This window comes from Strix uralensis, chromosome Z (assembly GCF_047716275.1).
Source record: "Strix uralensis isolate ZFMK-TIS-50842 chromosome Z, bStrUra1, whole genome shotgun sequence".
In the NCBI taxonomy this organism is placed as follows: Eukaryota; Metazoa; Chordata; class Aves; order Strigiformes; family Strigidae; genus Strix; species Strix uralensis.
The window spans coordinates 28,622,094-28,634,846 of NC_134012.1; the positions used below are offsets into that span (position 1 = coordinate 28,622,094).

The 12,753-nt window shown below is 41.5% G+C and overlaps 1 protein-coding gene across 6 annotated transcripts in view; it reads right to left on the reverse strand.

The window, feature by feature from the left end:
- Positions 1–5,369: 5,369 nt before the first annotated feature.
- LOC141938154 (zinc-regulated GTPase metalloprotein activator 1A-like) overlaps positions 5,370–12,753 on the reverse strand; it is a 32,834-nt gene continuing 25,450 nt past the window's right edge. For 4 of the 6 annotated variants that reach the window (XM_074856721.1, XM_074856719.1, XM_074856717.1 and 1 more), the window contains 4 exons: positions 11,565–11,633; positions 11,400–11,465; positions 9,557–9,686; positions 5,370–8,858 (listed from right to left, as the gene is read on the reverse strand). In XM_074856721.1, coding sequence (XP_074712822.1) covers positions 8,785–8,858; positions 9,557–9,686; positions 11,400–11,465; positions 11,565–11,633 — 339 coding nt within the window. In that variant the 3' untranslated portion in view covers positions 5,370–8,784. Of the gene's footprint in view, positions 8,859–9,444; positions 9,504–9,556; positions 9,687–11,399; positions 11,466–11,564; positions 11,634–12,753 lie in introns of all 6 variants that reach the window. The other 2 variants (XM_074856720.1, XM_074856718.1) reach the window with 2 other exon arrangements.

Sequence of the window (12,753 nt, forward strand, 5' to 3'; positions counted from 1 at the left end):
AGAAAAAACAGACACCAGCAATCTCAAGGGGCGAAAAAATATCTCATTTCTTCAGCAAATTGAAGAGTTTTCCAAAGTATATTTTAGCACCAACAGACAGGAGGAATTTTAATCTACTTTCACATGTTCCCTTTGATAAGTCTAAGTTTTTGTGCTCTCTTCTGACAGAGAGGTTCCAGAAGACAAGCTGGTTTTAAAAAATGGCACCTGCTAACAATGCCACTAAGACAATTGTGCATTACAGTGAATTAAGCTATTGTAATGCAGACCATTCCTTTCAGCTAGCACAGTTAAAAATATTATCTTTTTCAGCCAAGTATTACCATTCATCAGCTGAGGTTAATGCTCTTATCAGTCAATGCAAACATGATTTTCTCCACTGCAGTGTCAGACCAGTCTGATGTTCAGGACGACCTGACCTAACCGTTTTGACCTGGCACTGAAATCCTTTAGGCAGCACTGGCTGGAGCCCTTCTGCAGGCAAGATGGGCATCTCCAGGAGAGGAGCAGTAACTATTCACACCATGACAGCTTTTTTCTTTTTCCCAGAATGACTGTGTCAGTGCATGTTAAGAAAATGTGCTGAGAGAAAAGGAGGAAGAAGGATCAGCTGGGAGAAAAGGGGGAGGAAGGATCACCTGGGAGACTTGCTGGTGCACGTCAGCCCTTCCACCTGAAGGCTGCTCTGCTCTGCTGACACTCACAGGGTTTAGCTGTACAACAACCAGGCCCCTTCACCCTGTTATAACGTTATAATGGCATTACTTTGTTGTACATTGTTAGCAGCTAACTGTAGTGTTGGGTATTTTTAAAAAGCTTTCTCCATAAGGAAAGACTCAGTGCTGTGATTCTGAGCAACCTCTTGTGAAAGAAAACAAACTTCTGCACTGGACAAAACAAGAGAACTGTAGTCTTTCCTGTTGCATTAACTGAAAATGAAATTATAAAAATACCAATATCATAGTAATTTTAAGAGTATAAAAAAGTTATTATTTGCTGCTCATCCCTATTAAAAAGAAGTTTCAAACAAGAACAGTACAGAGAAAGTAATAAAGAAACAAATTCAGAAACTAACTGTGCTTGTAGATAAACAGATTGGAAGGATGAAGTTGAAACAGATGCAACAGATCGAAATCCCGTTAAGAGAGCAATGTGAAACTAGCAGATATTTCAGACTGAGTGAGAACAATAAGATCATTGGGACGCTCCATTATGCTCGAAGACTGGAAGCAGTGCAATAAAACTACATTTTAGACCAATACTTACAAGTAAATACAAGTGGTAAGTGTTTTACTCATCTCTTAACAAGAAGTATATGTCCCAGACTGCTTGATGCCTCATCTGTCACAGCCCAGTTCTTTTCCCAAAATTTCCATGGATGTCCATGGATGCAGGACTGAGACCAAGGTGCACAGGAGCCCCGGCGCCTCGAGGGGGCTGCCTCTCTGAAGCTGCTGGCCCTAACTAGGCTTGGACTTCCTCTTTGCACCGTTTGCCTGTGTGTCCGTGGCTGGAAGAATGGAAGGACTGTATGTAGGGCACTGGGATGGGAACGTAACTATGTCATCCTGCAGTATGGCACTGCCACTGCTAGCAACAAGCCATAAGCTTTGTACTGAGTGTGCAGGGCCTCAGGGCTGACGTTTGTCACACCTGGTCTGGCTGATCTTTTCTTGACCTGCCCGCAGCTCTCTGTTACTTGGTTTACCTGTGACAGCAGTTTCTCTAACTGACCAGGTGTCTATTGCTAATTTGTTTTCCTTTTTTATCCTTGTATGTTACAACCATAGCTTTTTATAGCTAGCAGTAACAAGTCACCATTCTGTGTAGAATGAGAGATTTATGGCTGTAACATGATGCAGAAACACATGCCTGACATAATATCAGTGGCCTTGAGAAGTGGAGACAAGGATGTGGTGTAGAGTACAGGCATGGGGTGATGAGAGATTGGGCACAGGCTTAGCACTGGGACTCACTGCTATAAACAATTCACCCATGGTCAGTTAAAACAGTACAGACCTGGACCTGGATAAAACTGGGTTTAAGGGTAAAAAAAAAAAGAGAACAAATGCATGGTATCTAGGATTTGTGAATGTATATAGTAAATCGGGATACAATGTGGAGCTGTAGAGCAGTAAAGAAAGAGCAAAGCATGGTAGCAAGCATACAAAAATGATGGATGTGAGAGGGAGGAAGAAGAAAAAAATGGACACTGCTCGGGCCGGTGCTCCCAGTAGCAGGGAAGTGCCCTGGGTAGAGGTGCGGATGCCACCGCTGTGGGCTCTGCAGTGTGGCTGGGCTGATGGGGACGGTGTAGTAGCAGGGTGGATCATGGGGACAGCAGGTGGCTGGGATCCCAGCCTAACCTGTCGTGTCATCTCTGGCCACATCCTGCCCAGGGGGGATGGGACGGGACATGAATAACAACCTGCTCCAGTGTGCTGGGGCGGGTGGGGAGGGAGGTCATTATACTTGAGGATCAGAAAGTAAGAATCTGGTGAAAATCTAGCAACTATCAACTGCTTAAATTTTAAAGGGCATAATAAAACAGAAAAATTAAACTCCACCCATCTCCCTAGGTAATTCCTGACAATTAAACATGACGGGTGATATAAACAAATGGTACAATGGAGATCACTTCTGTCAGAGTTTAACAGAGCCTGTAAAAACATGTGGAAAGTAGAATACAGTGGAGAAGATGCTCTTTTGGAAAGACAGTTTCTGTAGACATTTGATGTTCATGAGGGTGCAAAGGTGATCAAATTATTGCAATTTGCCTCTAGGAAAGAAACTCCTCTGACTCTGCTAGGGAAGAAAACGTGTAGGTTTTGTTGATGAGATCGATGGTGAGCACGTACCTAACGCTTAGTGTGGCTTGGAGGCGGGGAGTGAAGCGTCATTATCCTGGCAGTTATTTTAGCTTGGAAGCAGGCCCAGATGTGGATGGCTGTCCCACAGGCACGATGGCCACCATTTCCTCCTGAGAAGGTGCAGCTCGCTCGCCACTGCGCCCTTCTCGGGACCTCTATGGGGAGAAATGCTAATGCTTTTTCTTACTACACCCTCCTCACCCCCTCTGAGCATCCCTTGGCCACCCCACTGCCCACGCCACTGCAACCCCAAGACAGGGCTGAGCAGTGCCTGCCTGCTCCCTCAGGCCTCCCACACAACCTCACTTTAACAACCTCACTTTAGTTCCAGTTCCTTGGAGAAGGCCATCCTTGATATAACTGCCAGTAACATAAATACTGAAAGCATCCAGCTATCAGTTCACCAAGAGCAGATTTTAATGGAGCTCTTGTCATTTACCTTTCATCCTCTTTCCATTTTGGCATGACGCGTCCCAGGCTGGACACACAAGGACAGACCAGAAAAAGTCAGTTATGTAAGTTATGTAAGTCAGTTAAATATAAAATAAATGAAAACAGCAGTCTTCTTGGGAGAAGAGGATAAAGAGCTCACCCTTGGCTGTGCTACCAGTGTCATTATGTGTGAACAGAAGAGAGGAGGACAAGGCAGAGAGGGCATGCTGTCAGCCAGCAAGGATGGAGAGGTGCATATTCTCACCCTGCCTGGGAGCTGCTTGCTCTCCATCCCAAGGGCTCCCTGGAAATATGCAGGCAGGTTACAGGAGACAAGGAGAGACAAAGCTGTGCACACTGACTAAAGCTTCTCTGATGCTACCACTGTGAGCAGTGCAGGGAAAGTCCTACAGAGTAAGAACAATAGCAAGATGAGCTATACAGAAGTTTTCCAGCTGCAGAGATGCCACATAACAGCAAGAAAAAATCCCCAGTATACTGACAGTCATCATGGGAATATTGGAGTAGGTGGTTGGTGAGCAAATATAAAAAATAAACATCTAAAATATGACAGTAAGTGTGTAAGCCATCCATGGTTTGTTCCTTTTATGACTCATGGTTGAAGCTCCTCTGATTAAATCTCCAAACTTTTTTTTCAAATGGAAAATGAATGATCAGTTGGGAACATCAGATTAATGTTTCTAAAGATGACAGATTTCTTCAATTACATGTGGTATTTATAAGATAGAAGTATTTGATCACTTTATGATCAATGGAAGCATAAACAGCAACAAATACAAATGTATTAACCATAATTTTGCGTTTACATGATGTTTACAACTCAGTCCATAATCCACTGATGGCAATCATTTGACTAATTTTTCTAAAGGAAAAAGTGTCATTTATGCAATCCAAAACATGTATCCATGTAAGAATATGTACCGAGTTTTCAAAATTAAGAGATGCAATCGCTAAGGGAAACCATCACAATGTCACTCAACAATATACCCATCTCCCTCAAATGCCACCAATGCTGCGCTAAACAGGAAGCAACATTATAAGGAAATTGTTCTTTCTTTTTACCTTGCTATAGTTTACAGAAATAGTTAAAATTCTGGAAATTTCTTCAAGCTATCTAAAACTACTTACAATGTGAGGAATGAAGTAGTGTCTGCTGATGTATCTACTGGGAGACTGAAGAGCTCTACCTTATTGGACACATGACTTCACATATTAATCAAACAAGACACCAGCTCCTGGCAGTGAAAGATTAACAATGTCTCCTTCCTCAGCTCTTTGGAAACAAACTCCAAACTCATTTATTTTAGTAGAAGCAAAAAAGGAATTTGTTAAGACTGCTGCTAAGGGAATGGCCTCATTTCTTTCTTTTTTTTTTTTTCCCCAGTTTGATGCACCTTTTATCATAAAGCAAATGTTAGGTACATGACAAGTAACACACCGCTAGTACTGAAAACAAATTTCTACTTATCCCGACATATCAGCAAGCATCCATGTAGCACTGTAGTGAAGAGTCCATTCTTCAGAATATCTAATGCATGTCCTAGAATTATGTTTTGAAACATTTTTAATTGCACCTTACCTTCTTGCATTCACCCATTTCACATTCACCCAGCTGTAGCCAACATATCCCTCTAAACCTAAGTGGTGAACGACTACAGAGAAGGTACAGGGCAAGAAGTTCAACTCTAAATGTAAAAGTAATGAGCACAGAGATGAAAGCTTCAAACTAAGATTTCAAAACAGCACCCAAAAGCAGTGTCAGAGGACCACAAAACAAATCACGCAGGGCATCCTAGACAATACAGTGAAAATGTACTTCCTCTGATCCCTCAGATCCTGAACTGGCAGGGTCATGGCCTAGATCTATGAGGTCAGCTTTCAACACTTTGGCCATGTGACTGAACACTGCATTCATAGCTATTACGCAGATAGTATATATTCCATGGGGTCTTCAGCCTCTGCTATATATGTATTTTTAGTTTCATTTATACAACTGGTTTAGTGGCACCTGGGATGGATGTATACATTCAGAAATCACAAAACAAGTGAAGAGATGGAAGACAGTTTAATAATAAACACTAAATACTTTTTACTGTGATTACATCACTGTCAATAATCGCTGTTGCTTCATTTTTAGTAGTAAAAGAGAGTTAGCTGGAGAAAGCACTAGCCTTCAAACACGTTTACCATGTTTTTACTGTAATATTTTATGTACAGTATAAACAACAGTCTTTTGCCTATCTGCATTTCTGCACAGGTGCATGATGTTACTAACATAACAAGGCAAATCCAAAATGATGGAATTGTGTTTGATTCTAGACCATAAGAGCTAATCTTTAAGCAGTAGGTCAGCTCAGATTCTTAGGGGGACTTCAGAGTTTCAACTAAAGTTGCCGGGGGAGGGAAGCCTCAACTCCTACCAGCTTGATACTAGTGCCAGCAATAGATGCCTAGATGCTGGAAAGGGATCACAGGTCAGCAGGAGAGCACCTGGAGAGCAGCACAAAGGAATTCCAGCCAGTAAGCCAGCTTAACAGGGGGCCCAACTTAAATGTCTCTGTGGAAATTCACATAGCATGGGGAATAAACAAGAGGAGCGACGTGTGCACACCTGCAGGACTATGATCTTACTGGCATCATGGGGACATGTTGGGATGGCTCCTATGACTGGAGTGTTGGAATGGAAGGATACAGGCTCCTTAAGGACAGGCAGGGGAGATGAGGAGGGGATGTCACCCTCTATGTCAGTGACCAGCTGGAGTGCATGGAGCCCTGTCTGGGGATGGATGAGGAGCCGACTGAGATTGTGGGTCAGGATTAAAGGGAGGTCAGGGACAGATGTTATAGTGGGGGTCTGCTACAGGCCACCCAACCAGGAAGACTGTGCAGATGAGGCCCTCAGATAGGAGCAGCCTCACATTCACAAGCCCTGGTCCTCACGGGGGACTTCAACCACACCAATATCTGTTGCAGGGACAGCACAACAGGGCATAAGCAATCCAGGAGGTTCCTGGAATGCATTGATGATAACTTCCTTCTCCAAGTCATAGAGGAGCCAATGAGGAGAGGTGCTATGCTGGACCTTGTTCTCACCAACAAGGAGGGGCTGGTGGGGAATGTGAAGCTCAAGGACAGCCTTGGCTGCAGTGACCATCAAATGGTGGAGTTCATGATCCTTAGGGCAGCAAGGAGAGTGCACAGCAAGCTCACGACCCTGGACTTCAGGAGAGCAGGATAAAGTCCTGGAGGGAAGAGGGGCCCAAGAAAGCTGGTTAATATCCAAGGATCATCTCCTCCCAGCTCAGGAGTGATGTATCCTGACAAAGAGGAAGTCAGGTAAAAACACCAGGAGGCCTGCATAGATAAAAAGGAGCTCCTGGACAAGCTCAAACATAAGAAGACTACAGAGGGTGGAAGCAAAGACAGATAGCCTGGAACAAATACAGAGACTGTAGCTGTCAGGGATCAGGTTAGAAAGGCGAAAACCCTGACAGAATTAAATCTGGCCAGGGATGTAAAGGGCAACAAAAAAAGCTTCTATAGGTATATCAGTGATAAAAGGAAGATGAGGGAAAATGTGGGCCCTTTCCAGAAGCAAACAGGAGACTTGGTTGCCCGTGACACGGAGAAGGCTGAGGTACCCAACAACTTTTTTTCCTCAGTCTTCACTAGCAAGGGCTCCAGTCACACCACCCGAGACACAGAAGGCAGAGACTGGGAGAATGAAGAACCGCCCTCTGTAGGAGATCAGGTTCAAGACCATATAAAGAACCTGAAGGTGCACAAGTCCATGGCACCTGATGAGATGCATTCACAGATCCTGAGGGAATGGGTGGATGAAGTAGCTAAGCCACTATCCATCATCTCTGAGAAGCTGTGGCAGTCTGGCAAGTTCCCTCTGACTGGAAAAGTGGAAACAAAACCCCCATTTTTAAAAAGGGGAAAAAGGAAGGCCAAGGGAACTACAGGCCAGTCAGTCTCACCTCTATGCCTGGCAAGATCATGGAGCAGATCCTCCTAGAAAACATGCTAGGGTACATGGGGAATAAGGAGGTGATTGGTGACAGCCAACATTGCTTCAGTAAGGGCAAATCATGCCTGACAAATTGGGTGACCTTCTCCGACAGGGTTACAGTGTTTGGTGAATAAGGGAAGAGCAACTGACATCATCTACCTGAACTTGTGTGAAGCATTTGACGCTGTCCCACATGACATCTCTGTCTCTAAATTGGAGAGACATGGATTTGATGGATGGACCACTCAGTGGATATGAATTGCTGGATGGTCACACTCAGAGTTGTGGTCAATGGCTCAATGTCCAAGTGGAGAGCAGTGACAAGTGGTGTTCCTCAGAGGCTGGTACTGGGACCAGCTCTGTTTAACATCTTTGTCAGCAACACAGACAGTGGCATTGAGTGCACCCTCAGCAAGTTCACCAGCAACACCAAGCTGTGTGGTGCGGTTGACACGCTGAAGGGAAGGGATGGCATCCAGAGGGACCCTGACAGGCTTGAGACATGGGCCTAGGAGAAGGTGGGCCTCATGAAGTTCAACAAGGTGAAGTGCAAGGTCCTGAACATGGGTCAGGGCAATCCCAAGCACAAACACAGGCTGGGCGATGATGAGTGGATTGGGAGCAGCCCTGTGGAGAAGGACTTGGGGGTATCAGTGGATGGAAAACTGACTGTGAGACAGCAAGGTGCACTCATTGCCCAGAAGGCCAACTGTATCCTGGGCTGCATCAAGAGAAGTGTGACCAGCAGGTTGAGGGAGGTGATTCTCCCCCTCTACTCCACTCTCATGAGACCCCACCTGCAGTGCTGTGTCCATCCCTGGGGCCCCCAACATAAGAAGGACATGAACCTGCTCGAGCGGGTCCAGAGGAGGCCACGAAGATCATCAGGGGGCTGGAGCACCTGCCCTATGAGGACAGGCTCAGAGAGTTGGGGTTGTTCAGCCTGGGGAAGAGAAGGCTCCAAGGAGGCCTTTAGCAGCCTTCCAGTACTTAAAGGGGGCTACAGGAAAGATGGGCAGGGACTCTTTATCAGGAAGTGTAGTGACAGGACAAGGGGTAATGGTTTTAAACTGAAAGAAGGTAGATTTAGATTAGATATAAGGAAGAAATTCCTTCCTGTGAAGGTGGTGAGACACTGGAACAGGTTGCCCAGAGAAGCTGTGGATACCCCTTCCCTGTTAGTGTTCAAGGCCAGGTTGAACAGGGCTTTAAGCAACCTGGTCTAGTGGAAGGTGTCCCTGCCCATGGCAGGGGGGTTGGAACTAGATGATCTTTAAGGTCCCTTCCAAACCAAACCATTATGTGATAGTATGATTCTATAGTTTAATTGTTGTGTAAACTGCAAGATGAAAAAGAAACTACTATACTGCATTTCTTTCAGTCTTTTCTGTCATAAAAAGCTTACAGAGTTAAGCATATACATTTCATCTTTTTTGTAGTTTCATGTCAACTATTTCCTTGTTTCTCCCTCACAGTTGCTATGAATACTTCTTTGATGGTCTCCTTATCCAGGTTCCTGCCTGTAAAGAGAAATAAATTAGCTAACTATATTTTACAGTGTATTACATAAAATGTGTGCAAGTAGCAACCTGCCAGTCTTCTCAGCAAAGAAAATGATTATTATACCAACAAGTGAAAACAGCAGTATTAAAATTAAGCTGCAGGTAACAAGACAACTTTATATTTTACAGGCAAAACCAGACTTCAAGCTGCACAAGTAAGGGAAAGGAAGAAAAATTGGGGGGGTTTTGGTCATAAATACACTTTGCAAAGCAGAGACTGACAAGTAAGCAGAAATGTACAATCTCAGCATTACAAGCTTTTCAGAAACAAAACAGATTTTATACATTTTTATGGCTATAATCACCTTCCCTACAGTTACTGAATATTTGATCAAACATTCAGACTACTGCCATCACAATATTTATAATCATGGATTTTAAAAATAAAATTATATATACCAACATAATTTATGAATACTTAATATTTTATTTTATTTTGAAGTCACTAAATAAGATAGTGTGGATTCCTCTCAACTGGAATATAAAATTGCAGGAGGTCTTGATGGATAAACATTTGACTGAAGGTTATGCTGAACATACTCACTGTTACTCTGGCCAGTTTAGGCTGGTTGCTTCTCACTGGACAAGTCACAGGATTGCCTGCTGAAAGAACAGCTTCTTAAAGTCAAACAAGGAGATATGTAATTTCCTCTTACCTATTAGGACCAGTCTATTTGTTCTCTTTTCATCTTCTTTCCAGGCTACTGCAGTCTCTTCCAGATCATAGAGCTCATGGACACCTTGGACTATCACCTGATGAGATTTGCCTTGAATAGATACCAGTCCCTTACCAGAAAAATAACTGTTAGGATATATAAACAAACTTTTTAAAATGAAGTATGTAAGAGGGGGAAAAAGTCTGAAATGAGGCCAAGCAGGGAAAAATAGTTCTGGCAACTATAAACCAGTTAGTCAAAATAAACATGCAGTATGATCACTTCTACTTCTAACATCCATTCTCACATCTCCTTATTTTGTTAAAGACTAGTAACTACACTTTGCCATATTCTACCTTCTGTTCCTCATTTGGTCAGCATCTAGCATGTTCAAACAAAAACAAAATGTCATCAGCTACTATGCCACTTTGAATATATATATGGTGTACGACATATGAGTCCATGAAAGATTGATTGCCAGCAAAGATAACGTAAAATGAGCAAAAACGTTTAACTTCAGATTATTCTTATTAAGCTCTCAGGCTCAGTATATTCACTATTCTGAAACAGAATCTTTGAATATTGGAGAATGACCAAACGTTTGTGAAGTAAAATGACTAACAACAGAATTAGAAAGGATTACTGTCAGAGTAAGCCCATTAACCCACATACCAAAATTTGTATTAAAAGAGTTTTCACCAATTCATGTAAACCTTTATAAAATATTTTAGTAGAACACATTCTGTAAAGCATGTCTTATACTTTCCTACAGAAAAGAAAAAGAGTGAAAAATATTTAATGAAAAAGGTCTGCATTTGACATATTACTTGGTATTCTATGATTATTACTGCCAAAAGGATTATGGCTGCAGGTAAGATATAAAAGCAACAAACTTTGGAACTCATCCTATAATTACCTGGGGTTCATTTGCTTTGGTGTATTTGTGACTGAGGGCCAGCACACAGTTTATCACAGGACTCAGATCTCCTAAAGAATTACTTTGATTCCTATGCTTAATATAACAAAAATGTACTTCAGCATAGCAGTACTGTCTTCAGACAGCTTAAGATGCATCAGTTGCTATTTTCTTCTATTGGTCAAGAAGGGGGAAGACAAGGATATTCTCAAGAACACAACCTTTCTTCCAATGAAATTAAAATAGTTATGTCACTATCCATGATGCACAAGAGTTCTCAGAAAACAAACCAGAGCATATTTTCTTGTATTTCTTACAGCCTACCAAATGAGAGACTTGATTCTCATTTTTTAATGATTTACTTGGCTGCTTGGTATAAGGAAAATATATCCTAAATTATCACTTACACTCCTCTCAAAACCATGCAACTGAAAAAACATATGAAGTGCCCATGAAGATGAATATTCATGGCCTGCATCTTTAAAACTACAGCCTGACAATACTGTAAAAAGTTGTAAGCGTAGACCACAACTAGTATTGCACTGCTATGTTATGTCAAATTCAACTCAATTATAATTAGAAAGCAATCTATAGTACCTAATCCCTAGATAAGGAGACCTTTATGTGAGATGGATGAAACCTCAAAGCAATGGAGATGAAAAATTAAAAAGTGATTTAACTATGTCCTGATTATTAACTCTGCCACTGATGTTTGGGACTGTACATCTTCCCTGTCAATTCAAAACAAGAGGAACAATGTTTGCTTCTCTGTCAGCTATCTCCTTTTGAGTTGTTCCACCAGACAGCAGATAACAAACTGTCTCTGCACAGAACAATAACAAATTGCTATTCTCCATTTTGTCTGCTCTGCCACAGTGATCCAGTAGCACCTCTGATAGAGAAAGAAGTTGGTAATTTCTGACTAACCTTCAGTCTTATGACATCCATGGTGCACCCAGTCTTATCTTTCACATTCTTCTCCCACAGAAGATTCTATGAAAAGGAAAAATGTTTTCATGAACAGAATGGCATAGGATGACTTTCTATAAAAAGCCGCAATGATTTTTCAGTTGACAGTGTTGTATTACTTACCTGAACAAAGAGATTTAAGTTTTCTTCTTTTATATTTCCTGGAACTTCAAATGTTACTGTAATTATACCCTGCAAATGAAAAGACCCACTTATTATTATCAAACTGAATAAACATTTCATTAATTTCAAAAAGTCTTCTTTATAACTTGGCCTCATGAAACAGCAACTATATACCTATGTCAAATTAAAAAAAAATCTCCATTTCTGTTCTGCTCTAATTTGCTATATCATACTTTTTGATTGTTTCAGTGTGCATTAAAGAGGTATATGCAATACTTTGAATAGTTTAATGTCATAGGCTTCTACTGCATAATTCTTTGCTGTAGGTGGTGTTTGTTCTCAAAGAAAGCCTAAGAATTTTAATTCTTATAGGCTAGTAAGCTCAATCTTTCAAATATGTTTAGAATGTTATTTTCTTGGCATACTGATCTTTGTCATTACTGATCTTCATCACAATTCTATCAGACAAAAATAACTGAACATATTTTTCACATATCTGTACTTGCCTGTTTTGAAAGGCTTTTTCTAAACACACTATGTAGGAATACATTCCTAAAATAAAGATGTCTGAAGTGATGTTTTACTCCAAAGCAACCACTGGCTTACTGCTCAGAACAAATTATTATCAAAGCAGAAGGTGAAAATAAATGTGTAGTTTAAAATTAACTATTTATTAAAAAATAAAGGAAATAATGTGTCTTAAACTTATTTTTCTCACTATCACCTCTCAGTGGCATAGAAGAACATACAGAGGGTTACTTTCTGTACAACCTAAAATTCTTTCAAATGATTACTGCTTTCAGATGACTAGTCTAACTTAAAGAAAAAGCAACAAGAAGCAAACCTAAATGTTTATCTAATGACCGAGTAAACTCACCAAAACAACAAAGAGCTAACACTTTGAGCAGCTTCAAAACAAGAAGTAGTTCAGTGTGCCACGCATAGTGCAGTATTGCTTCTGTTGACCTTCCACATGAAGACAATAAACATGCTTCATCATCCAACAAGGACTTGCAGCCTACTGAGAGTGGTGTTCTGCTCTCATTTATGCCTTATCTATCTCAACAACCACCTTGGAAAACAGGGATAGTAACAATGAATTCTCACTGTTTCCTACTGGCTAATTGGCTCCACATGACAAAATCAACAATACTTTCCTTAATAATACAAGCACACTATAACTCTCGTA